General features: G+C 42.6%; 1 protein-coding gene across 9 annotated transcripts; it reads right to left on the minus strand.

Moving 5' to 3' along the window:
* Positions 1-432: 432 nt before the first annotated feature.
* On the minus strand, positions 433-26,985 carry ZC3H11A (zinc finger CCCH-type containing 11A). Of its 9 annotated transcripts, none has more exons than XM_038379729.2 (18): positions 26,824-26,985; positions 19,067-19,119; positions 18,368-18,555; positions 16,977-17,096; positions 15,951-16,074; positions 14,917-15,120; positions 14,088-14,204; positions 12,888-12,968; positions 12,165-12,275; positions 10,958-11,020; positions 8,833-8,925; positions 8,608-8,673; positions 7,538-8,059; positions 6,235-6,314; positions 5,343-5,667; positions 4,127-4,296; positions 3,579-3,646; positions 433-2,666 (listed from the first exon to the last, which is right to left on the minus strand). In XM_038379729.2, the coding sequence occupies exons 3-18, from the start codon at positions 18,419-18,421 to the stop codon at positions 2,408-2,410; spliced, it is 2,457 nt and encodes an 818-aa protein (XP_038235657.1). In that variant the 5' UTR covers positions 18,422-18,555; positions 19,067-19,119; positions 26,824-26,985; the 3' UTR covers positions 433-2,407. The 9 variants fall into 9 exon arrangements, 8 of the variants coding, with proteins under 8 accessions (XP_038235657.1, XP_038235659.1, XP_038235658.1 ...); XM_038379731.2 differs by having other exon boundaries at positions 12,891-12,968; positions 26,843-26,960; XM_038379730.2 differs by having other exon boundaries at positions 26,843-26,958.
* Between the last annotated feature and the right edge of the window lie 41 nt (positions 26,986-27,026).

The raw sequence follows: 27,026 nt of genomic DNA on the forward strand, positions 1-27,026 counted from the left end.
CAGCGCCCCTGCAGAGCGCCCGGGCCCAGAGCCTGCAGGGTGCATGCAACGCAGGCATGAGGCGAGGCGAGGCAAGGCCAGGCGGGGGGGCCCTGCTACCCCCCCTTCCACCTGGCTTCACCCCCTCCAGGTGGAGGCCTAGCTCTGGCACCCACCTGCTGTCACTGCAGGCAAGTCTCTTCACTTTCTGTGAAGTGCTTTGAGGTTAAAGGAGTTAAATATTATGAATTCCCCACCCCGTCACCCTGCCTCTTCCAGGGTTTGCAAGCTGACCCGAACTCTCCTCTCTGCCCACCCTGCCCCGGGGACATACTGTTTCCTCTACTGGAAACATTTTAAAGAAATTATGGGTTGTAGAAACCCAAAGACCCTTTTGCTTGCGCCTACTGCCCACCTCTGCATCTTACCCAGATACACGGAGAACATCTGAAATAAGACTTCCTCCATCAGCTTTATTTAAAAACAGGAGTAATGTTTTTCATGAACAGCCCAACTCATGGTGAACGTGTATGATTCAGATTACATGTAAGACAATGCCTTAAATACCAACTAAATAGAAAATGAGAGAATAAAATATTTACAGAAGTAATGGCATACATAAAATTCGGCCTTCGTAGACAGGACTTCTCATCCAGAGAAAGAAGTGAACAAAGCTGACAACGTAACGGAATATTCTGCTTAAACACAGGGAGATAACAAGCAGCCGGGAAAATTTTTTTAGATCACAATCTCATACATATCTCTGTCTCTGAAAGTTGCTTCCATTTGTGCACAAGCAACCTGAAGTCTCATTGTGAAAAGTCCTTCAGCAGGATGGAGGGTTGTTGCTTTTCAGCTTCTTCGGGATGAAGCTTCCTGCGTGGTGTCCCTCCTAGAACTATAACAGCAGTTTCTTCAGGAGTGGGCTTTTTAATTTAAAAATTGGTTTTGGTTCAAATCTTCCCTATAAGAACTAAGACATCACAGTGGATTACCAAATCATGTATGTGTTTTCTTCCAAAGACAAAATATTTACAATACAATTAAACTTTTTTTTTAAGCCTGCCCGCAGCAAAAGCCTTGCCACACCTATATCCTCACAGCTCAAAGTCAGAAGGGACTAGCTTGTTGAAAGTTTAAGAAAATGAAAAAAAAAAAAAATCTCATGGTCAAAATGAACATAGGTGATGGGAAACGCAATACACTCCAATCTCAAACGTTCACTGTGGGGTCACAGCAAGAATCCATGTACACAGTTCAGGCAAATGGACTGTCAAGCACATAGGACTAGTTTTCCTAACATTCCAACCCCAGGTATGTTCTTCCTAAATGACTAGTTCAGGTGGAGGGGGAGGAGGGTGGAATTATAGAGAAATGAAGGGTGAGAAGAAAGAAAGGTATCCACAGGACAGGGGAGGGCACAGAGTTTGCTGTGACCACTGTAGAACACTTTTCTAAGACTTGCCTGACTTGACAAATCCTTCTTATTGGCTGAATTCCAGCATAGTGCTACATCAAATCAGACAAGCCTATACAGCGAATTGGGGTTCAAAGAAAGCTGAAAGTGTTTTCCCATCAGTGCCAACAGCTACTGCTTTCCAGTAGAAGAAAAGTCAGCAGAAGAGGGAAGAGATTCTTGGAAATGAGAGGCACTTTTAAGACCCATTTTCAATTTACTGATGTGCAGCAGGCCACGAGGGGTTACACCACTTGCCCCAGGACCTTATTCAGTCAACAAAAAGTACCAACCCCCCAAGATTTAGTACAGTAAGATTCAAAGGGAGGAAGGCAGTCTTCATGTACTGTATAGCTGCTGCTTTCCATACCGATATTGTATTGTCCCTGATAATTAAAAGGAAGTAAAGCTGCATGGACTAACCCGATCCCGCACCTTTGGCAGTACGTTTGGCCCACATTACTGTAGTAATTATCCTTTTCATTAATTTTCCCTAGAATCTTAAAACAAGAAAATAAGGACAAATACAACTCAAGAGTTGACATAGTAATTCCAGGCCATTCAAGAAAACAAAGCAAAAGAAAGCTTTGAAACACACTCACTGAGTTTTGCACACCTTGCTGAGAATTTTTTTTTTTTTTAAAGCCTTCACAGCCTTGAATCAGTGGAAGAAGTTTACACCCCCAGACTTTATAGATGGGCTCCAGGATTATTCTGGCCTGAAACTGTGAAATGCTTTGTCTTCACATATTCAAAATAGCCGCCTATGGTAACAGGATGGGTATACAGGTTAACTCTGACCGGCAGGGAAATTAACGACAATTGAGTGCAGATATTGCCAATTTCTACCAGTTCAAGTGTACTTGAAGACCTGTGGCAAAGCCTCATATAGAAGAAAAAGATTTATCTTGGGTATCCAACAAAATAGAGTTTAAAATGTTTTTTGTTTTAAAAGATAAGTATAAGTCTGGTTCAGCTGTCAATCATTTCAGATAGTTCAAGCAGGAGGTCATCCTCATCTTTTCCTGCATCCAGATCAATCTCTGCTTCCAGTTTGCCTCCAGAGATTTCCCAAATCAGCTTCTCAAAGTCATCTTCTACGGATAAGGGTGCTTTCCCAGCTGCGGTGGAGCTCAGCCTGCGGGTCTTTACTGCTGCCTGTGAAGAGGTTGGGCTTGTCATCTCTGATTGAGCCACAGAGGCCGCTTGGCTTCCTATATGCAGCTCAGGGCTTGGGAGAAGAGAGAGAGAGAGCAATTAGACATTCCTTAATTGAAAATATCTATTTTGCCAAACACCCTATTTTACTCTAGTGCTACCCCCCCCCCCACACCTCCAATCCTTTGGAATTGCTGTGAAATTAAGCAGTGGCTGTCTCTGAGTCCAACATAATATTACAGGTACATTCTCAGTTTGGGGACCTAGACACAACCATGAGAATTAAAGCAATCTTTTTGCTAGATCCCCAAATGCTCTGCCTCCAAAGACAATACATTTGCACTAATTTACTAAACTGATTATAAAAATGTGAATGGATAAATTTTGTGAACTGTTTGTTAAAACAGATATCAATTATTTACTCTTTCCATCACACGTTTGGATGAATTTGGTGCTCTTGACAGTAAGAAGCTGACAGCAGTGGATTTTAGTCAGCCCTGATTCGGCCAGGTGCTGCAGAAACTTATCTCACCCAGCTCTGCGTTATTTTCTTCACCTAATATCCCTCTTCTCTTATAGAGCCTTCTGCTGAGACATGCATTTGGTCACAGAGAATGCCAGCCACTAGTTAGAATTTGAGGAGGAGCCAGCAGGAAAGTCTTCCCCTATCTTCATTCCACTCCAACACCACCCCTCGCCTCTTTCAGGACTCACAGGAATTCAGAAAGATGCTACTGCAAGCGATGACAATTCACTGACATTAACAAAAACAACTCAAATGTTTTAAAAGATAATCCAAAGGAGAGTCTGCTAAATAGTTAGAAAATTAAAGCAGGTATATTGCACGGTTTAACAGGTATATTATAACATTGATGACCTCAAACTCATCTTCCCAAATGTCAGGCAGGCACTGTACTGAAGTTTCCTGACACCCCAGTGACAAAAACCTTTTCTAACAGGAACAGGAGCAAGTTGCAGACATTACCTGTCTCTGGATTTTGCTCTCCCTGGTACAGTGGCTGGACTATCCTCTGGCAGGGCTAGAACATTAGTCTGGGAAAAAGCAAGGTGAAAGTTAAGGTACAAAAGTAAAATATTTCTCAGCAGTTTTCCTTTCCTCCAGCATAATGCCTGTCCCATCCTTGCACAGCCATATCCTCCCTGAGCTCCAAGCCAAAACAAATCTGGGCCTTCCCAGACAAAGCAAGCATAAAACTCGATGCCTATCAAGGGCCTGAAGTCTTCAGCAGTAGTTGACTAGCTACTCTGGAATGCACGTAAGTGGTATGTACTTCACTCCACTGAGAAGGCATCTAACTAAGAACATTATAAAAGTGCTGGTACTCATCTAATAAAAGATGGAGGAAAATGCATCAAAATCATCCCATGGTATGGTAAGGGACTCAGATCTGGACAGAATTGCATGAGAGAGAGATAAGACATCCCTATATCTATCTTCTCTTAGGGGCAGGGTGAAACACTTCTGTTCAGGTTTCACCATAGGCTGTCCAGCTTGTAAGCCAGTTTCCTTACCACAGCTGCTTTTTTAGCTGGGAGCTCCTTCAAGTCACTGCTGGTGGCGCTTAGTGGTTTCACAGCTGCTATGGCAGAAGGATGACTTTCAGCCACCTTACGTTTCAGGGCCTGCTTTGCAGGGGAGATGGTTTTTACGCCTGATGGCTTCACATTCACCTTGGGTTTGGCTGGAACATAAAAGGAAAGGAACAGAAGCTGATTGGTTCCTAGGATTGATGCAGTTTCCTTGCTCTTCTGTAAAGCCAGCAATGAGTATAAGGCACAGCACCTCGTAACCCCCAATTAACCCTTTGGCAGGTAGTTCAAATACATGTATTCAAAAAAGAACTAGATAAATTCATGGAGGATAGGTCCATCAATGGCTATTAGCCAGGATGGGCAGGACTGGTGTCCTTAGTCTGTTTGCCAGAGACTGTTCATTTCCTCTGGGGCACCTGGCATTGGCCACTGTTGGAAGACAGGATACTGGGCTAGATGGACCTTTGGTCTGACCCAGTATGGCTGTCATGTTCTTATGTAGTCAGCAATCTGTAAAAATGCTAATAGACTTACAGTGTCTCATCTTATCAGCTCTAACACATTTCAGAGAAATTCCTTCACCTCCATTAACATAGCCATCTTTGGGGTGGAATGTAGGAGCCGTTCAGCAACACTACCCAACAGTCAGGAACAAATTAGTAAACCAATCAGAAATGAAGGGGAGAATAGAGAGAAAATCTGGACAGCATCGAGATCCTAAGCAACACCACCACTTTTCTAGGGTAACTTTCCTGAAATTTCAGTGTTCACAAATGAAAGCCATTTTCTATTATTTAGGGCTCTCAAAAAGGAAAGGGTTAACACGGACTGGAGCTGGGAGGAAACAGAACAGGCAAATTCCATGTAGGCTTCCTCTCCCACTCACATCAAGGATCTGCACAACTTGTTACACTACTGTGCCAATGCAAACTGGCAGCATTTCCTTTTACTACTCCCTTCTTCTTCTTCTGAATCAAGGCTGGCCATTTTGCCAACTGAACAAAACATGCATCATACTGTGTTGCACTTGTGGCGATGAGAAAAGTGTAATTATGACCACACTGCAGAATGGGCACTGGTCATCTTTCCCTGAAAATATTGAGCAAAATAACTGAGTGATTTTGGGAACAGATTAAGTGATCAGTCCTTAAAGTTAAACTCTGCTACTGAAAATACCAGACAAAATGACATTCACCTTTAGCCTTTCGCTCCAGAGACTGAGCTGCTTGTTTCATTGGTAGCACTGAACCCTCCGTTCCTGGACTTTCCATCACAGCTTCCTCTGATTTCACAGTCAGTCTCTTTGTCAACCGACGAGTTGCCCCAGGTGTCACTGTGGATTCAGGACTTCCAGCCGCTGGGCTCTTCTCTTCAATCGTTTCTTCTCCAGGGGATGATACAGCAGATATTTCCTTCTGGAGCTTCTCCTTCTGCCGTGGCTTCAGCTGCCGCTTCTCCCTCAGTATTTCTTCAGAACTCTTCACTTGAGTTGTAGAGTTGCTTGCACTTTCATCTGAAAACTAAAGAAAATAAACGAGGAACAAGATGAGACAAATCTAGGGAGACTTCATAACAAAAACCTAATCAGCAATTCCTCTGGAGAGGACTCTGAGCTCTGCACCACCCTAATATCAGACAGCTGTCTTTTGGCAACCTGCATCAAGATTCACAAACACCCTCACCTTTACTACAGAAGTCCCAGCATGGGTTGTCCCCGGATCAAAGCAAAAGACTAGCTGAAATCTATTCCATTCTTAGTAGGAGCCCAAGGGAAACACAAGTTGCCAATGCTGCCCTCAGACAGATTACCTCTGATTACAAAGTCCTGGCTTCTTATTCATTGCTACCAGGGATTCTTATTCATTGCTAAGTATAAATAGCAAGAAATTCAAAGCCATTTGATCATTGCAATGTTGTCTTGAAATGCTATCACAGAAGACAGGACTCTGGATTAATCTCCAGCACGTCGATGCAGAAATATATAGACACCCCCATTGCATCGGAGGTATGTGAGAAGTCATGCTGGTACACAGAATGTGAATATTACTTCTGACACATAGTGTTTCCTATATTCTCCAGGGACTCACCTCTACAGCCTTGTCTGCTGGGCCAATACTGAGGGGCAGAACGCTTGACTCCAGCAACTTCTTTTCTTCTCTTCCAGGTGCTTTAAAACATCCCAAACCCACACTGTTAATTCCAAGAGTTGAAACACCACAGATCTCCTGAATAGCATTTCACACTATTGGTTTCCAACCTTTTGGGGCAAACGCACCACTTTAATAGACTAAGAATTTGGCTGCAGCTTGTGCTTCCATTCAGTTGTACACACTGTAATCATGAGGTTTGGGTTGAGCTACACACCAGAGAACTTTTATTTCCAGCTGACCAAGCACTGAGATGTCCCAAAGAGACCCCCATTTAATGTTACATCTAAAAGACACTTTGTACAGTGTACATGATGTATTATGCGCAGGGAATGAATGAAGAATGAGGCTGTTGTCTGTCCAACCTCTGCAACAAATAAGGCAGGGGTCTTAAAGCATATAGTGAATGAGGCAGAGGACTGTAGGATGAAAAAGGAATGGTCTCATGGTTAGGTGGTTGAATGCTGGCCTGGTAAACTGGATTCTACGCTTGCCTCTTCCACAGAGTTCCTGTGTGATGCTGGGCACCTCACTCAAACTAGTGTTAACAGCTGGCTACTAATTGTGTATGCCCAACATGAGACACCTGTGGTTTGAGACACAAAAACACTGAACACTCAGACATCAGTGGAATTGTGCTCTGAACATGCAAAGTGGTTGTGCTCCCAAAAAAAACCCAAACAAGTCCTACATATTTCAAGTTGGGCACCCAAAATTAGTGGACAATTTTGGCCTTAATCTCTTTCTGTGCCTTGGTTCCCCTGCTGTAAAAAAAAAAAAAAAAAAACCAAAAAACCATATACACACATCCCTACCTCACAGAGGTGTTGTGAAGATCACAAACATTAATGTTCATGAAACACTGACTCCAATATTATTTTGAGAGGATTACAGAAACTCCCAGGAGGGAATGAATTTTGTATTCAGTACAGCGTGTGAGGCCTGAGGCCACACATTCAATATTGCATTTTGTCCTCCACATTAAATAACTATACATTCACTGAATGAGGCAGGAGCCCCATAGAAGACATAACAAGTGATATGCATGACAGTCTTTAATTACATATGTACAAAGCAGCAAGTAAGGTTGACATGGGCAATCCTGATTCTGGCACTTCCTAACTTTTGACTTTGACAGTCTTCTGTCATATGTAGTGGAATTAGTGAATTCTGAGTCAACTGAAAATACTAGCAAAGACAGGGCAACCTGCTGTACTATAGGAATGGCCAAAGCATTTGTTACCTGTCAGCTTTGTAATGCGCAGTAATCTCCTCCCGATGGGAGTAAGCTCAGGTTGTGGTGGCGTATTTAGGGTGTTCTCTCCACTGTGCTGCATCCTCAGGGCTTTCTCCTGCTTGATCTCCTCCAATGTTTTAATGCGCACCTCCCCTATTGACATGGCTTTGCCTGTGGACTGCTCCAGCTGCCCTTTGCTGGCTATAGGTGGAGCTGTGGTGTCCTGCTTCTTGGTCTCACTCTCAGTCTTCAGCTTGGTAGGGCTTTCCTCCGCTTTTAGCTTTTCCTCCACTTTTAGCTGCTCTTCCTCCCCCAACTGCCTGTTTTTTTTCTCAGCCAGGACCTCAGAAAAGGTTTTAATTCGAATTGTTGGGGAGGGTTTCACCCTTGGATTAGGATCTTCTGTTCTACAAGACTCTTCAGTCTTGGGTTTGGTTTGAGGTTCTCCCCGTCTCTGGCTGGCTTTCTCAAGACGGATTTCCTCTAGTGTTTTCACACGGATCTCACCTGCTTGTTTTGCAGCTCTCTCTGTTGTCACCAAAAGAAGAAAAACCCAAAACATTTAAAGAGAAAACTGTGACCTGCGCATTGAAAAAAAATTAAGTAGCCATTTAGGGCCCCCCAAAAAACTGTGGTTGTCAGTGTGTCAAAGAGAAAGGAAACCAAATCATAACCTACACTTGTGAATGTGGTTTAGAGAAGCATGTATATCAAATTGTAGGGCACACTCTGATCCCTTTTCTGTAAACAATCTATTACCACTGTGATGACTGCAGCACAGAGGTAAATCTGCCCCATTCTATCACTACCTTGTACCTCCACTGGCATTTCCAATCCCATCTCTTGGTTTCCAGTTTCTATTTCACTTGTCTCCAAGCACATTTCAAACTCTTCTGCTTATAGACAGGTGAGAGAAGCTTGCTGAGGCACAAGTGGAAACAAATTGGCTGTCAAGCCAGAACTCTCACGCTGGCAGATACAGGTGTTCTAACGGCTACGAGTAGGGCAATGCGGATTGCTGAGAAATGGCAGGTCCAGGAAAAAGGGAAGCATCAGCTTTAGCACACAGCTGTTACCTGTCTCCGTGCTAGCCTGCTCAGCTGGCAATCCTAGCCTCTCCTTAAGAGACTTGGGGACTTGAACTGCAAGAACAAACACAAAGCAGTTAGGTGGGCTGCTCCTTTGTCTCTCACATGGTTCCAGGAAATTCAAAGTTATCTTGAGAGGCTTCCTCTAATGTACAAAGAGCCAAAAGGGAAGTCGGTATGTTACAAATCCAAGAATTTCTTAAACAGCAGTACCTCTCTTTGGTGCTTTGTCAGTCTTCTCCAGAGATTCAAGCTTCTTTCCAAGCCTTTCAGCAAGGCTACGCTTCTGTGGAGGGCCACTTTCATCTGTAAAGCCAAACACGGTGGAAAGAAAGTCAACAGCTAATATCTGAACATATTAACAAGAGCTTGTCCATCGGAGGACTTGAAGACAGGGGAGTCGCCTAGAAGCTCTGCTCTCTTTACCTTTCACAGAAGTTAATTTTTTCTGTGCATCTTCCAGCTGCTAATATCTGCTATTTCTACTTCTAAGTTGTAGCTCCCAAATAGCACAATGGTTCTCAGTGGAAGCAGCATTTTGAAACCCAAGCAGCAGAAGATAAGGATGTCAGGAGGTTAAGAGGCTCTCTGAGAAACTCCCTTAATGAAGCAACTGCCAAATCAAGACGGGGACTCTCAGGGTAGAAAGTTCTAAAGCACTTCACAAACCTATAGGGGTTCTCATAATATATTTTTGGTGGCCTCAGAGTTCGGCCACCAATTTTGCCGGTGGGCGTTCTGACAATTTTTCCTAAAATACTTAACTTTAGGAAAAACAAATAAATATGCACATATACATGTTCAAATCATTGTAGTTTATTTATATAGAAGTTTTTTGCAGACTCAATAATTAAAAACAATGTACAGTTGTCTCTATTCTTTATTGGACCTAAACAGAATAGAAACACAAATAAGGTGTTTTGCACATTCTTGTCTTTTGTTGTTGTTTCTTTTGCTTTTTGGTTGCTTTTTTTTTTTTTTTTTTTTTAAAAAGACTTGTTAGCTAGTAAGTCTGCTGCTGAAAAAGGTAATATTTGTATATTTGTTAATATCAATTTCCACAGCAGACTTACTAGCTAGCTGGGGGTCTGTGAAAAGTGATATTAACAAACATACAAATATAAATTTTCACAGCAGACTTACTCAGCCAGTAAGCCCTGGATAAGAGGTGGGTAGGGAGACAGCACGGACTGGGGCAATGGTAGGGGGCAGGGGAGGCAGTGGGGGCCAGGAGTGATGTAGCGGGATGGTGAGCCAAGGGCTGGCACCTGCAGCCAGGGTCCAGGGCTGGAGCCCAAAGCCCCATGACCGGAGCCTGCCACCCGCCACCTCAGGGCTGAACCCCGAGCCTCACCGCCCCACAGAAGGTGGTAAACTCACACCGACTGCCTGTTCCTCTGCCGTTTGTGGCTCCAGGGTGGACCAGGGCCAAACCCCTGCTGATGGCCCGGGGGGAGAGACCATTGCTTTTCACCCCACCCCCATCGCCAGTCACTGCCCAGGAGGCTGTGGTCGTAAGAAAAGCCCCTGGTGGCTGCATTCAGCCACATTGGCTGCATTTGAGAAACGCTGTCGTACAATACCTGAAACGCAGACATCTTTAAGGAGAAGGGCACTAGAACAATACATTTGCACAAGCCTGGGGGCAAATGCGATATATCTGCTTTGGTGTTTTGGGGGCACCATATCTCTCTGGTAAAGCATACAAGAAGCCACAAGCTCAGGAATTACCAAATAGATGACTTGATGGCTTCTGACTTAAGTTAAAGAAGCAGAGTATATAAGCAGCTAGAGTACCCACACTGCTTCAGAGTATACACATTGCATAGTGTCAAAAAATTCCCCTTCTTGAGGGTTGTTCAGATAAATATCTAACTATAAACCCTACCCTAAACGCTTTCTTCTCAAGTTTGGCTGTTCCTAGGGTTTCCCTGCAAATCCTCACCTGCCCCAGTCCCTTGTTCCCCGTTTTACAAAGAGACACTCCATCCCCTTTCCAATCTGGCTGGAGTTAAGGACCCACCTGTCAGCATGAGTTACAGCAGTAATTATTCTGCAACCTTATGCAGGGCTGTAGAAACTGCCACTCTGTTACAGACTAGCATTCAGGTAATGGGTAATGAGTCTCATACATACTCCTTTTTTCCTGAAACTAAATTCCTGTATCTTTATTTTGTTCTATAAAATATTTTTTTGAACCGCATTAGCAGAGCTGCATGGAGCCTTACAGTTGTAATGGCAGATGGGTGTTGCAGATTTCAACTTAAGTGCATTAAAAGAGCTGTGCCAAGGAAGCTGACTCTAGCCAGCATTATTTCTCTAGCCTATGAGTTCTTACCTATGGAGGGTTTCCGTTTTCCCAGTCTCTCCGAGAGACTCAATCGAATTAGAGGCTCCTCACCTTGAACAGTGAAACATAAGCATCTTTAATTTGGAAAAAGCACTAGACATATATACATACAAAATAATCTCACTAGTTTACACAAGTGATAGACTCCTATTGTAAATCATTAGATTTTGCCTATTAGCGAGGAAACAAAAATGCAATAATATTGCATCATAAAACATTTTGAGAATTACAATTTGGAAACTTACTAGTAAGTGTGCTGTAATATACTTAGTAAAAATCGTAGTATGAGATCTTGCTTCAGCTTTCTGCTATTAAGGCTCTGATAACAAGTGTGCAAGTTACATACTGTGCTGGTTAGGGAGGTTCTCCTACAGCAGAAGTATTCACAAAGTTAAGTTTTACTCTTAGAAGCAAGCAAAATGCCTCTTGAGAGCACAACTTCCGTATTCGGCTTCTAGTCTACTAGATACTTTGAGGATTTATTCCTTACTAGGATGAACAACTATCAAACAGCAGCGAGTCTCTCTCTGAAAAAGAATGGAACCTCGCATTGTCTTACTTCAGACTACCTCATGAACACACACTCATCCCACCCACACCCTTCTCTGCTTGTTTACTGCTGGCCCCCTCTCCAATGCCACAGAGCTTCTCTGTAGCTGCTTCCTTTCATTGGTTCTCCTGTTTGCACCCATTCATTTCTCTCTCCTTTTGCTATTCGGTTCTGCAGCTATATCCTTGTACAAACACTTGTCCTGATTCTGCAAATACTTGAGCACATATGTAGCTCTACTCACACCAGCAGACCCATTGGGAGTAAAGTCAAGTGCATGTTCAAGTGTTTGCAGCATCATGATCACATTTGGTAACACTGGCTTGTTATGATTAGCTTGAGCACTTCTCTGAAACCCTTTAATGGTGATGCCCCGATGCTGAATGTCCTGATGCAAAAGTCAAAAATCTATATGCTTCACTGAGTACCAGCACTGTCAGAGGTTTTTGATATATCCAGCGACTGTTCCCTCAGAAGGAAACCATGGGTTTTGAAGCTTTAAATAAAGTCTTCAAACACCTTTCGGCACCATCAGTAGCAGATGAATACCATGTTGGCCAGAGAAAGCAAGGACATCTGGACCAACACTACAGTCTAAGGAACCACTAAAATGCAACCAGGGAAGCAGGCAGTAGTTATCATTACCTTGCCTTGCAGATAAGGTTACAGTCCTGATCACCGTCCGTAGGTTTTCCTTTTCCGGACCAGGAATGGTCTGGGATTGGAGTGGATAAACAGAAACTCCAGAAGGGCCTTCTGATCACAGCAAACAAAAATATATTAAGTTAGCAGGCAAAAAAGTTTATAAAAAGCCACTCCCTTACCACATGAGGAAAAATAGACAAGAGTTACTTTATTCCCAGCAAACTGATTTTAAATCACTTCAACAAAACATTATTTATATGCAAATTGAAATCAAGGCCCAGATCATGCAATTGAGGGTGTTTAAAAACACCTTTATGAACAGACCTCACACTCAATCAGTTGCATATCTGGGCCAAAAGAGAACAGTAAATACAAAGGACTGCACAGAATAGTCCTAGCCTATGTTTGGCCAGCTATCCAGATGCTTCGGGGGGGAAAGATGCATAATGCACAACAGTATGAGAGTATATTCTTGTACCCTTCTCATTTGGGCTTTACTCCCTGCTTTAGATGGCCTAACTAATACAAGAAAGCTTGTGCCATCTGGACTCTGCTTTTAAACACCTGAACTATTTTTAAGCCATTTTTTCTGAAAGCAAATACAGATTATCCCAACCAAAAAAACCCTGCAAGTCAACTTGTGTATTTCCCATGCAGGAAAAACTGTTGTCTCTCTTGAGACAGGAGTGCCATTGAATTTGGGAGGGAGGGAGAGTAACTCACCACCTTGTTTTTGTGATTTTTCCTTCATTTTTTTGGACTTGATTTCTTCAAGTGTTTTTATTCCAAAATTCAAACTGTTATCTGAAAATGCAGAATTGTGAATGTACCCAAAACTTAAAAGCAATGGTGCACGTCTATGAATACAGACCAAGCTTCTCAACATTTACTGCTTTTTCCAAAAAATAAATTTAAAAAAAAAATCAGTATTAACAGACACAAAAGAAAAAACAAACAAACAAACAAACAAACACCCCTATCTTCCTGGCCACAGAATTTGGGATAGTTTAGTAGGTTGGCTGGTCTCACAAGAGAGCAGAAGCTGCATTTTTAAGAATTACCAACATCTGTTCTATTAATCACTTGGCTTACTTTTAAGGGGGTTTTGTTTGTTTGTTTGTTTGTTTATTTGAACAGTGTGGGGGAAATCCAGGCTTTGAAGTCCCCTTTGGTCTCCTGTGACAGCTAAGTCACAGAGATGCTCACCTTCCAGAGCCATTCTGTGTTCCCATTTCTACCCCTCACTTCACTGTTCTTCCACAATATGCTGCTTTCTGAACTAGCTGCAGTATACTTCTTCAGCTGTCAGAAGATGCCACTGCATGACCATACAATACCCCCTTTCCCTACAGAACTTCCTTTGTATGTCTGTTTAAGGAGTAAACCTCAAAACTACACCTGCATGGTAATTTAAAGACTTAGGGAATGATCTTCCATCATCTTACACAGGTGTAAACCAGGAATAACTCCACTGAAACCAGTGGAGTTACCCAGTGTACATAAGGTGGTCTAGCCTGATGACCTATATGTTAACTCATGGACCACTCCACATGCTCCTAAAGCTAGCGAGATTTAATGTAAGCATTGATTACCAAGATGAATTTTTAAAAAGGTAACCTGAAAAGTCACACTATCATTTCCTGTTTAAATGCCTTCTGGGATTGCTCAACATAAACCAAAAGGATTTGAAAAAAGAACAATCTAAGCATTGACTGAGCTATCCTGTTTGTGACTGCAGAAGAGTGGCTGATCTCCTTAAGAAGGTGATCCTTGGGTCTCAGCCAATAGCTAGAATTAAGGATTTTTCCAGGCAAACCACAGGGGTGGTCATTTATTACATTTGACCAATGCCTAACACAATGAAGTCCAAGAACCAACCTGGTTGTGACCTTTAGGTGCTCCTGCAATATAAACATTAAATACCTTGTTTTGAATTAGCACTGGATTTCCGAGTAGAAATTATCCGCAATCCATTATGGGTTTCTGTAGCTGGCTGCTGAACAGGTGTTTTAGTTTCATCTCCTTCTTCAGAAAGCTGATCTGAAAGGGACAAAATGTTAGTTCACACACAATTAGCATCAGGAATTGGACAAGACTGTGTGGACTTTGGGGCAGGGAAACCAGGAACCTTTTTGTTCTGGTTACATACAGTAGCTGGCACAATGGAGTCATGGTCCATGACTGAGGCTCCTAGGTGTAATGGTAATACAAACAACTAATAGCCAAATCTCGTGTTTTCAGATATCAGACCATGGACTTACGCAGCACATTTAATCTAAGGGGTGAGTACTCTCTTCATTATGCAAAAGTGGAGTATTGGGAGATCAAGGCCAAAATGGCCAGGGTTTTTGGGTGCTCAACTTGAGCACCCAACAGCTCCCTCTGACTTCAAACAGTGGCCACTTAAAAAAAAGTTGGCCTAAGCAACTTGCCCAAGTATGGCCATGTCAGAACTAAGATCTAGGTCTCTTGACTCAGTTCCTAGCTCGTAATCGCTCGACAAGGCTACTTTCTGGATTGCCTATAAGGGGCATGGTGCTTAAGGACGAAATCCCATTCCTGTTTCCTTGTACAACGAGAGTTTAGAAAAGCTTTCCTCCAATATTCCAGGTATTGGCCATAGCCCAATCAGAATGCTAGACTAGAACCACCACAGGACTGACCATGTAAACTGAAGGTTGATTACTAGGACATAGCAAATGCATCAGTGCTGTATGTATTTATTTAAATACAGGAGCTAAAATCTGCTCACCATCATCATCTTCATCATCATCTGCAGCATTGATTACGACTGGAGGATGAGTGGGGCTGGGAACATTTTCAGAGTTTTCCACTTTCATCACCCCCCGCAGCTGGGGGGAGGGGTTGGACTGGACAGATAGTTTATTCTGCTGCAGCGAGATCTGGGTCACCTTCACCTCCTCTTCTACACACTCAGTCATACTTGGCAACACAGCTAGAAGAACAGTAGAAACACCTGTAAATTGCCTATTTAAAACCTTGAATCCAACGCTTCATTCACTTCCAAGCCACAATGCAGATAAACTTCCAGACATGCTGAACTCTCCTTCACTATGAGAGAAGAGACTCCGCTCAGCATGGATATGCCAGGTGAGAGAGCATGGATGTTTGGCTATTATTTTTACAGCTCCACAAAGCTACATCTCTTTGCACCTATTGAAAGGTTGAGTGAGATGAGGGTAGCTTAAAACAGAAGGAAAATATTAATAAAAGGGAGAAAAGCAGGTAGGCATAAAAAAACTGGGTGAAATCTTCACTGCTATTCATTTCAGCCTTGACTACAGCTGGAGGCCCATTTCTTGTGCTCAGGATCAGAGGCTGGCTGGTACAAGTCACCTGTTGTACAGAAACGATGCTGCTATATAAGTAACAAATTTACTTCATGTTTTGATAATATTAAGACTTCTTGTCTCACAAAGAAAAACTGACCAAGGTGAAGGATACTTTGACTATTGGTCCAACAAGTTTTAATATCGACCTCAAGAGACAGTTTGTTAATGAAGCAAATATTGTAATATTTGATGCAGTGGTCTCGGCACTGTTTTTTAAATAAATATTTTTGACATTTTAGGTCAGACCAGTGTGCCATTTGAAACCATCACAGATTTTAATTTCTATCACGAACAATTGAGCTGCCTTTATTTTTCAACTACCAATAGCAGGAGCACTCGAAAATATCTGTGCAAGTAAAAGTCCAGAAGTCAACTCTACAAGCCTTCAGGGATCTGGGAAGAATTGCCGAAGGAGAAAAATGAAACAACTCACTTTTGCTTGGAGGCAGGAAGAGTCCATCAATGTAGCGTCCCTTGTTGTGATGGAAAGCGCAATTTAATTTCTTACAGCCAACTGGCTGGTTCTCCCAGTAGCAAGGGATCTCACTGCGTTTTTTCTTCAGACAGACAAAACAAAGACCCACATTAAAGTCACCTTGGAAAAGCTACAGTGTCATGCAGTTATCAGATGGCATCCAAGTGGCACAGAACTCTCACAGAACAATCACAATGCAATATTATGACTTCATTTCACAGGTCAAACATGTCATAAAGATAAAGTATTTCAATATACCATTAGGACATCGCCTCATAACAAACAAAAATCCCATCTAGTGCTCTGGGCACATATACAATCTTTACAAAAACTATAAAAATGACAATTTTGCATCTGTCTGTCACTACACTTCCTCTTTCTTTTCTCCGCTTTCATAGCACCCGACAAAAACTGTGTAGAAAACTGGAGAAGTCAGAGATGGAAAAGACACATTAATCACATCTAGTTCATCTCCCAAAGGGCCAGTGCAGGATTATTCCCCAGCGCGAGGGCCAACGGAATTTTAAGTAATACAAACAACGTGACTACTGCCACTTCCACTGAAGAGACTATTCCAGTGTCTAGTATTACAGTAAGGAGTTGTTTTTCTAACAAGCTTAAATTTTCTTAAAATTCATCCCTTTACTTTGATCAGTGGAGGCCAGTGTTGCTTAGAGCAGGCAAAACTGATATGTAAAAGCGAACCCACTCTATGCTCTTTGCTTGCTACTGTAAATTATCGTTCCAATTCAAAGCAAATTTGGAAGTGCCAAAGTAACCTGCCTGCATTGAGGAGCCTCCAATCAGATCCACTTGTATGATTCTAAATCAGTTCTAATCTTGGTGTTTACATTCTCAGCACAAGTATCTGTGACAAGACTACCATAACAGTAAATCTCAACAAACAAGTTTTATTTCAACCAGTTCACTGAGCACCAGATAAAAAGTACTGTCTGAAAATGTACTTGCAAAATGAACACTTACATCAATCTCCATGTGCCTAAACCTGCAGATACTCCTGAAGCAGCGCCCTTCCTGCCAGAGTGTGCAGACAGTCTCGTTTCCGAGTGCAGCTTCACAGTGACGGAAGGGACAACCGTCCCCCTATGCCAATGGGACAAAAGCAAATAAGAGGTTGCAATCTGAAATACCCAGGTACAAAGACAGCTGTAAAAGTGGGACTTTCTGACTGAAGGAAAAAGGCTCAGTGACTGAACTGATCCTAGTGTGGGGAAATGGAAAGGCAGATGAATCAAGAAGAAGAAATGGAGCAATGGATGAGATGTGCATTCTCAGGAAGAAGGCAGAAATAATTAATTCTATGGAAACATTTTGAAAGGTCCTTCCTGACATTATTTTAAACCACTGTCTTAACATCAGACAAACACTTTAGAGGTGGCCACAATGAAACAAGCCAGGATATACTGTGGATGCGATACAAGAACAAGATAAATCAATAACCACTTCATAAAAACAAACAAACCCCACACAAAAATGATTAACATCTACATCCCTATTCCCTACAGCCAACCTCAACCATCTTACTGTTGCATTTACACTTGCTAGAATTCTGTTTACTGTATCATCCTTAAGAGCTATAGTTATTAGTGTTAAATTTTAAATTGAGATATTTGCGCCACATTAAGAAATTCAAAAATTAGGCAGCAATCAACATGGGATGGGCCAAGCATGATGCCTGCAGCTCTTGAAAAACGGCATGCCATTGCAAAAACAGACACTACCTATTTTCCTCCTGCCACAAAAAAGGGCACAAATGTTTCTGCATCTGTTCATTGGCCTTAGTCATGTCTATAACTTCTGGATCTTATTTATTTAACAATGAAACAGCATACAGAGGAGACATAATAGGATATGGATTTTTTTCCATAGCTGGTTCATTGGGCCCAATAAGCAATAGTTAGCTCTAAAGAGAAGCAGAATGGTTTAAGCTGACTGAAGGAGTCAGGCGCTCGAGTTCCAATCCATCACTGACATTGACTCCCTCCATAGCTTGGGCAAGTTGCTTCAATTCCATGTCTTGATTTACCTATCTTTACAAGGAGTTTATGCCAACATCACAAGTTATTCGTAGGGATTAGCAACCAACTGTTTGAAAAGTGTTAATCAGTATTACTGCTTGATAAAAACAGGAGGAGGGGTAAAGATTAATTCTATCTCTACACAGATGATCTTGAATATTTTTCTACCTTGAAATTTATTGCTTTTCATAACAGATGGCTAGGTGTAACAAAACAAGACCGGTACACAGGATATGAAACCAGCTATGACACTTCAGGATAGATTCTACTTTCAAATCTAACTATGAGACACGTATTAAATTATTTGAGAAACTCTGTTCATCTCAGTTATTTTACCTTGGTACACGTGGAATAGAAATAGAAGTAGCAATCATCTCCTTGTTTAGACATGCTGGACAGATTGTTAGAACAAGCTTAAGTTATCAGGACTATTGCTCCACACAGACTTCTTCCTCTCTTAGTGAAAATGGGCTTCACCCTTTCTTCTTCAGACGTGATCAGTGAAATCTTCTTTAAAAAGTAACCTTGGAGAAGGTGGTTTGAGGGGAATTAAAAAATATATATATATATATCAGATCATCAAGTGACAAGTAACTTTCCCTCTTTCTTGCACCAATGCCATTTTAATGAGTTTGAAGGGACAGTGTTAACTTGACTACCTTGAAACTGATCAGTTCCAAAAAAAAAAAAAAAAAACCCAACAAAAAACAAAAAATAGAACCCCAGTTTTGAAGTACTTTCAAGTCATATGAGTTTTCTCTGTGGTTTAAAATAAAATAATGATTTTTCTGTGTCCTTATTGACATTAAAAAATTTTATTCACATAGAACAAACTGTGTTCCATACAGAGTTAAGTGCAGGATTGGAGGCCTATCGCTGAAGGAATGAATTGTGCCTGGGAAATATCTCTGGATGATTAACTATTGTTATAAGTCACATTCTTTTAAAAAAAAAAATACAGCTTCAGTTATGAGCCCTCCCTTCCCACCCCCATACTATACTAAGGAGAAATTAGACATTTATAGATTAACATACCTGGATAACCTCAGCAAGAACGTTGGTCTTCAAAGACTTCCAATTAATTTCTCCTGTAGGCCGAACCAACACTCAATCCATGAATTAATAACAAAGGGATAGAAAGAATTTTCTCCTCACATTGCCAAGGAAATCTCATCCACAATTCAGACACAGGCTGTGCTTTTAAACATCTTACAACTACTGGAGGAAGCAAGTCCATTCAAATACTCTCTGTCAGACTGGAGACAGCGAGGGTTAGTTAGCTCTTCAAAAAACAGTTCATTTAAAGATGAACTTGTGAGTCAAAGTGGCTGCAAAAATGAAGATCCATCTTCCACAGCCGGACAGTTTAAATTTTTTTTTTTTTAATTTAAAACTCAAGTTCCAATTTCTGGTCTTCAAGATTTCTTCACCTATTAAGAAAACACAAAAACCTTCCCCCATCTTTATTACCTGTATAGCAAAAACATACTTGTATGTATAAACATATATATGTATATACATATATACAAATGTGTTTATACACACACACCAATATATTCAAATGTGGTAATAAAAATGATATATTTGGGCTATTTGTCACTTAAGTGACATAATAAATGCACCATAAAGTGTCTCAATTTGGGGGAAACGGCAAAAATTGAGGGGTTATAAAAAGTGTCACAAATACACTTTCAGGCCAATGCTTTATAATACGGGCAAGTTTGGATCTGGCACATAAATATACACATGTATGTACATGCATACAGTATATCCATATTTATACAAAGTATGCATAGTCTGATATCCATATTGTAAAGAACAACTTATAGCTCTGATCAGATATTTAAAGTTGCAATCAAGTGCAGAAACACAGCAGTTCTAGAATACAGCAAGCAGGGAAACGCTCAGTTTTGAAGAGGCACAGCTGCATGAGACACAATTTGGAAAATATTTTAATTTTGCTTTTTGGAAGCCAATTTTAATTTTTTTGATTTTTTCAAATACCACCAGTTTGTGACCATATACTGTTCCCTGGTACATATATCCACCATTATCAATCACTGTGAGATGGCAAAGGTCCAAAAGGATGGCTTGGGTCCAATTCTTAGCAGCCAATGACTTTGACACCACAAGGAGCCTAATGGTGTTTCCAGTTACCACGAACAGTTTAATTTCATTGTGAAATGAGACATTTCAGTTTATTTATTTTTATTGAATGCCATAAAACCTGCATTTTTGACCATTAGATCTAAACATAAGAGATTCCAATTCCTGTGTCATTAAAAGTGCTGAGAGAGACAAGGTGGGTGAGGTAATGTCTTTTCTTGGACCAGCTTCTGTTGGTGAGAGAATTTGGTCCAGTAAAAGATATTACCTCACCCACTTTGTCTCTCTAATATCCTGGGACTGACATGACTTCAATAATACTGCATACGTTAAAAACACTGAAATATTTCTCTGGTAAATCTCTTCCAATTCTACCTTGGAAGAAATTGAATGAAATAGTTCTTACAAATTAATAATAAAAAGATTAGACCTTTTATTCGCATGCACTAGTGAATTTTTCCAGGATTTTTTTTGGGGGGGGGGGAAGAGGGGAGAAAAGGGAGGAAGTTTCCATAAATCTAAAATAATGAGAGGAAAAGTTGGGTTCTTGTATTAGTTATCAGTTTTAAACTCTTGACAAGGGGAATTAAAAAAAAAAAAAGGGTAAGAATCGATCTCTGTCCTTCCCTTAGTATCTAAATAATTACTCACTTTTGAATTTTGTTGCCTTTACAACTGGATTTTGTATCCCAGGTAACTTTTGCCTATCTGTATCTAACTACACTAATGTTCCCTCAGCGTGCAATTAACATACATTAGGTACAGGGAAGTTTTGCCAAATTCCCTTTCACTAATATCCTCCAGAATTCAATGCAATTTCAAATTGTGAAATGCCTCCACATAAACCAAAACTTATTTCTTGGCAGGTAATGGACAATGCCTCCCGGTCTATCTGATAACGTGTGCTATTTTTGATTATTTCTTTCAATGCATTTGCATATTACCTTCCATACTTCGGCACATACTTAGTACTTTGCACACAGTCCAGGTTTTGAATTAGCCTCACTGAAATTATACTACTAAGCAACTCAGGTCTCTCAGTTCTATATAAGCACCACAATTAAAAAATGTTAACACAGAAACTAGACTTTAAAAAAATTAAAAAAAATGTTTTAAACAACTTTAGTTAGAACAGCAATTTAAATATTACAGAAAATCAACTGAGCTAACCCCTTAAAGCTTAAAATAAGTGAATAACTCTGGCGCACTCAGCAAGCTTGCATCAGAAATTGATTAAGAACTTCAAAGCCAATCAAATCCCGAGAATTACACTGGTGTTCACATTGAGCTGCGGTTTGCATTGTAATTTCATTTTGTACAGGAGCTTAGTTATATCAAAACAATCATTAGAGACCAGTGAGAAGAAATAAAAGGCTGGGGTCACACACTTCACCCTCACTAAAGGAAGACAAGAATACAGTGAACATTTGCCCAGTTCATTTTAGAGCCCTGTCTTTCTCAACACTGAAAAACTATGCAAGTTCCTCATCCATCTTTTCAGTTAGCTAGCCAGCATTAGTCCATGGCCTTTCAACAGTATGCTGGGGTTATGGGGGAGAGAAGTCCAGAGACGGAACATTTTTATACCTTAATAGGTGTCATTAGCGAGCACTATTCAGTTAGTGCTGCCAGCACCATGCTTATTAACTACAGACACCTACCTCGTGCTCTTTATGATTTTAAAGCATAAATCCTATTTTGCTCTCTCTTTATTATAGACCTGGTTTTGTATATTTATTTTTATTTAAAAAATAGTTATTTTCATTAATATTTATATTAAAAAACCTAGGTGGTGTTTATTAGGTCAATGTGATTAGGACAATCTGAACACAAAATCAAATTTTTCGCACTAAGTCAGGTATCAGTTTTCTGGTCTACAAAATGGACATAATGCTTATTTACCTACTTCACGGGGACATTTGGAGGATGTTGTAAAGTGCTCTTAAGATGAAAAGCACAAGAAGTGCTAGATATTAACCACCGTACAAGAACAGTACATAGCAGCACAAGTCCCAGCACTTCAAATGGTCCAGAGCGCAGAACAAACTGAAGCTGCCAACACTGGCTAAAACATCTCATCCTCGCTACTTTGAGTGATCTCATCCTCTGTGTCAAAGCCCAAGTCCAGAGTGGAATAGTCATAATTAATAGTTTTTAAGTTCATTTTAAGGAACATTAACTGTTCAATATTGTCAAAACCTGGACTAGAGTGTTCTGAAACGAGGTGTCTGGCTGTGCTGAAGACACATTCAGAGTGCAGACTACAGGGTGGGCAGCTGAGATACTGAATAGCTACTCGGGTTAATGCAGGCCATCTTCTCAGTTTCCCCTGCCAGTAAGTCAGGGGGTCATCTTTAACTGTTATCCCTGAAGACTCATCTTGAAAGTACTCTTCTACTACTGTTGCAGCTGATGGGCACAACAGCCTTTTCTTGCCTATTAAAGCTGCACCACTCAAAGAGAAGCCACTGAAGGGATTTGAACCAGAGTAATCTTCTTTAAGGTGAAGAGCAAAAGGATCGATTCCTATAAGGGATGAATGGCCTGATACTTCTATAGCTTCCAAGGAACAACCCTCCACCAAAGTGCACATATACTCAGATACTACTTCAATAAGGATCTGTTTATAGCTTATCAAGTCAGTACCTTGAGGAAGGAATTCTTCTAAGTTGTCTTTAAAGCAGGGATCTAATAAAGTGGCCAAGATATAATGCTCAGAACTGAGCACAGCGCTCAGTCGTGAGTCAGTTTCGAGCCTTAGAGACAAGTCATCCACCAGCCCGAGAGCTATAGTGGCACCTTTGATTTGAAAATCTTTTCGCATGTTCTGCAAAGTCAGAAGCAGGCGGCGAACTAATGGCAGTACCTGACTAAGACCTGCAGTGCACATGCTCACTTCCTGAGTGGCTTCTTCAAACGGCTCAAGGATGTCACACACGTGAGCCATCAGACACCACTGAAATGAGGTAAGGATGACCCCATCCACCCTCCCCACGTGGTGTTGCATGGAATAGTCATGCACTGCCTTCTGCTGCTCTAAAAGTCGCCTCAGCATATAAAAGGTGGAGGTCCAACGGCTGGCTACCTCCTGCTTCAAGTTGTGCTGCGGAAGATGGTTTGCGTGCTGGAACTCCTGCAAAATTTGACGGGCCTTGACAGAATGATTAAAATGATGGCAAATCTCTCGAGCAGCTACTAACATGCTCCTCGTGCTTTTGTGCTCACAGAGGAAGTCCTGAATTACTAAACTTAAACAATGCATAAAGCATGGCACTTGGGTAAAGTCTCCATCTCTCACTGCATGCACAACATTGGCAGTGTTGTCAGAAACTACGAAGCCAGGGGTGAGGGAATTGGGGGAAAGCCACACACCGATTTGGTAATTTAGTTCTTGTAAAATACTGGCTGCTGCATAATCTTTAGCAAAGCCAGTTACACAAAGAGCTGCCTGCTTCCTACAACTGGGAGTTTTGCTGGCACTGTGAGAGGAAGACAACAGCATTTCAAAAGACACCCAATGTGCCATCACTGTCAGATAGTCCGTGGTTGGTTCATGGGTCCACATGTCAATGGTTAAGTGAACTTTTTTGCACTCAGCTTTCTCCAGAGCCATGAAAACCTTTTCTCTCACAACATTATATAACCGGGGCACAGCCTTTGTGGAAAAGTAAGTTCTAGATGGCAGCTGATAGCCTGGTGCCACTATCTTCATGAATCTCTGAAAAGCAGGGGTAGAAAAAAATGAGTAGGGTTGCATATCCTCAATAATCAATTCTGTAATAGCCCTATTTATCTGCTGTGCAACTGGAATTTCGTGGTATTTAATTTTCTTCTCAGTAGCGGATGTTTGAGAGCCTTGCGGAGTCCCAAAGTTGGGACTTGTGACCTTTCTTTTACCAAGCACTGGCTTAGGAGATAAAGTTGGCGCATGGACACCCAAGCCTTGAGATGTTAAACTGTAACTGGCTGTAAGTTTATCCCTCCGAGACGAGAAATAGCTTGAAAAGCTTCTGGGACAGAAAAGCGACAAGTCCATCTCCCTAGGACCAACAGAAAAATCCTCTACTGTTTCCTCGTCTACACCGTTACCTATAGCGCCATTACATTTGCTGGCCATGGCCCAGTGTACAGGATGCATAGCCTGCAGATGCCGTTGCAGCGTGGATGTGCCTAGGTGAGTGCCTGGTCTGCCTCGACTGACACTCTTTTTACAGACATTACAAACAGCCCTGCAGGTATACTGAGGATCAATGTAGAAGAAGTTCCAGACGGCTGACGTCTTGGTCCTGGTTCCTGGCATCAGGACGCGTTTGACAGTATTGCTTTCAATGAGAAAACTCTCTCCGTCTTCTCCAGATGCACCAGAAACGACTACTGCTGCGGCTGCACTGGCTGCCGTCGTTGCGCCTGTGGGACCCACATCTTTGGCAAATTTTTTGGAAAGCTCTGGTTTTCCTGGGTATAACTCATTAACCTGCAGTCCTTTCTTTCCTCTTTTTTTGTTGGAAAACTGGCTCAGTGCCTCTTCCACACTGTCGCTGTGAAAGTGAACATTGGGAATATATTCCAAACTCCCACTGCTGCTCAAACTGCTAAATCTGCTATCAGGGGAGATTGGTGACACAGGCACATTAAAGGCATATTCCTCCTCCCCTACACTGCTTCCACCAGTAGCACTTATTTTATTAGCCATGGCCCAGTACACAGAATGCTTTGCTTGGAGATGCCGCTGAAGCGTCGATGTGCCAAGGTGGGTGCCTGGCTTGCCACGGCTGACGCTTTTTTTACATAGGCTGCAGATGGCACGACAGGGGTACTGGGGATCAACATGGAAGAAGTTCCACACGATGGAAGTCTTTGCTCTTGTACCAGGCAACAGAACCCGTTTTACTGTAGTGCTCTCAATAAAGAAGCTCTCTCCATCTTGCTCAGGAGCACCAGGTAAGACTACTGCAGCTGCAGTACCTGCCGGTCCCAGATCTTTAACAAACTTTTTAGACAGCACCAGTTTTTTATGGCGTGGCTTTCCCTTAGTCCGCAACCCCTTCTTTTCTTTATGTTTGGCAGGTTGCTCCACCCCATCTGCCATCACCTTATCATCATCGTCAGTGTCAGAATGGGCACTGGGAATAAATTCCAGACTGCCGGCACTACTAAAGCTGCTGCATCTACTACTGGGGGAGACAGGGGAGACTGGCACACTGAAAGAATATGCACTCATTCTCTTTCTATTTCCAAAATTTATGCCAGAACTGAGAGTAATTTTACTATGGAAATATTGACAACTGGTCTTGCCGCCCACTTAAGTGATCTTTTCTTGTGTCTGTAGGAGTCAACTTCCTCTTGAACCAGTTGCTTGAAAGGGTACTATTTTAAGAGGAAAAGGGACAGAAGGAAGTACCTCTACACCAACTTTTTCCTGAAATGCTCAGGTATCCAGCCCCAAATTTAGTACCATCTATTAAGCCTAATTAGTTGTGTACACATCCAACTTAATTGCATGCCATAGTGGTAGTTCCAAGTTCCCTTGTTTCAAAATTAACTCTTCCCAGGATATTTCATTTTTATAATCAAATAACACAGCATTCTATTCTGAAAATAAGGTGCACAGCTCAATCCCCAAGTGCAACGTGCACTCGTGCACCCCAAAGCACCAGTTTTGGGAATGATTTTCCGAGTCCACATACTGATGGGTATGATATGAGGCGCTATTTTCGTATTTTCATTCTCAATTAAAAATCAAAGCTGATGGGAAGGGTTTTGTGGTGTGGTTGGTTTTAGGCAGCCAAGGCCAATATCACCAACAATCTGATTTTGTGTTTTTTGTTTTAAACGAGCTAAAGAAGAATTTAAGTCAGCTACTGGGTGCATCCAGAGTTAGTTTAGATCCTGATTTCAATCCCTTTGGGGGCACTGATGTGTGCAGCCTGCAAAATTATGAATTGGCAGCAGGTTCCTTGCAAGTCCCACCAGAAACGGGAAGCACAGCCTTTCGCCTCTGAAGCCCTTTTTGTCCTAAAGGGAGCCCCCGACACTGGAATCGTCTCTTTGCTCCACTGACATCTGGGGCTGCCCCAGGGACTCTCCTTTCCCAGGGGTCCACAGGGCGCTTGGGGATGGGAAGGGGGCCAATATTCTTCACCCAAAACCTAACGTGCCCAAGGCAGGAGCGGGACAGAGCCCTGGCTGCCCCAGGGGGCCTGGCACAGGAGGGAAGAGGAGAAACTCCCTCGGCAGCTTTCCCTAAGCGTTGCCCCAGGAACTGGACCCAGGGATCCGTCAATTTCAGCCGGAAGTGGGGGCGGTCTCCCCCGACTCTCCCTCTTTTCCAGGGTGGGGGGTGGATTTACCCCTCAATCGGGGCCCCCCGGGGGTCCCCCTTCCCCGCCGCGGCTCTCTAGGGCGCTTGGCCCCAGGCAGAGGGGGCGGGAGGCCGGGTACCCCCTCCAGCGGCTCTCTCGGGGGGCCCTGCTCCCCCACCGCGGGCTCGTCAGCGAGGGGACCCCTCCCCCAGCAGGCCCAGGGCGCGGGGCCTGGGCCCGGGGGAGGAAAAGGCGCGGAGGGGGCGGCCAGGGGAGGCTCCCCGGGGCCGGGGGGGGGGGTGGGGAGCAGGGGGCCCGGCCTCAGCCCCAGGGGCTGGTGAGGGGCCGCCCCCGGCCCGGGTTCTATTAACGGGCTCTAGTTACCGGCGAGCGGGGACTTTACCGAATCCCAAGGAGCGGCCGCCTCCGCTCCGCTGGCGCCTCCGTCTCCGGGCCGGGGGCAAAGCTCGGGCCACCCGCCGCCGCTGCCGCTGCCAGCCTCAAAGATGGCACCCAACACCAACATCCGGGCACTCGACCCGCCCGCAACTAACATGGCGGCCGCGGCTGCGCCGGCCCTCGCAAAA

The sequence above is a fragment of the Dermochelys coriacea genome, chromosome 21 (assembly GCF_009764565.3).
Source record: "Dermochelys coriacea isolate rDerCor1 chromosome 21, rDerCor1.pri.v4, whole genome shotgun sequence".
In the NCBI taxonomy this organism is placed as follows: Eukaryota; Metazoa; Chordata; order Testudines; family Dermochelyidae; genus Dermochelys; species Dermochelys coriacea.

Coding starts and splice junctions, on each gene's coding strand:
- ZC3H11A (XM_038379729.2), bottom strand. CDS start 18,421: ATGTCTAAACAAGGAGATGATTGCTACTTCTATTTCTATTCCACGTGT. Junction 12,969..14,087: donor CAGTGCTAATTCAAAACAAG/GTATTTAATGTT, acceptor CTGCATTTTCAG/ATAACAGTTTGAATTTTGGA. Junction 11,021..12,164: donor AACCTTATCTGCAAGGCAAG/GTAATGATAACT, acceptor TCACTGTTCAAG/GTGAGGAGCCTCTAATTCGA.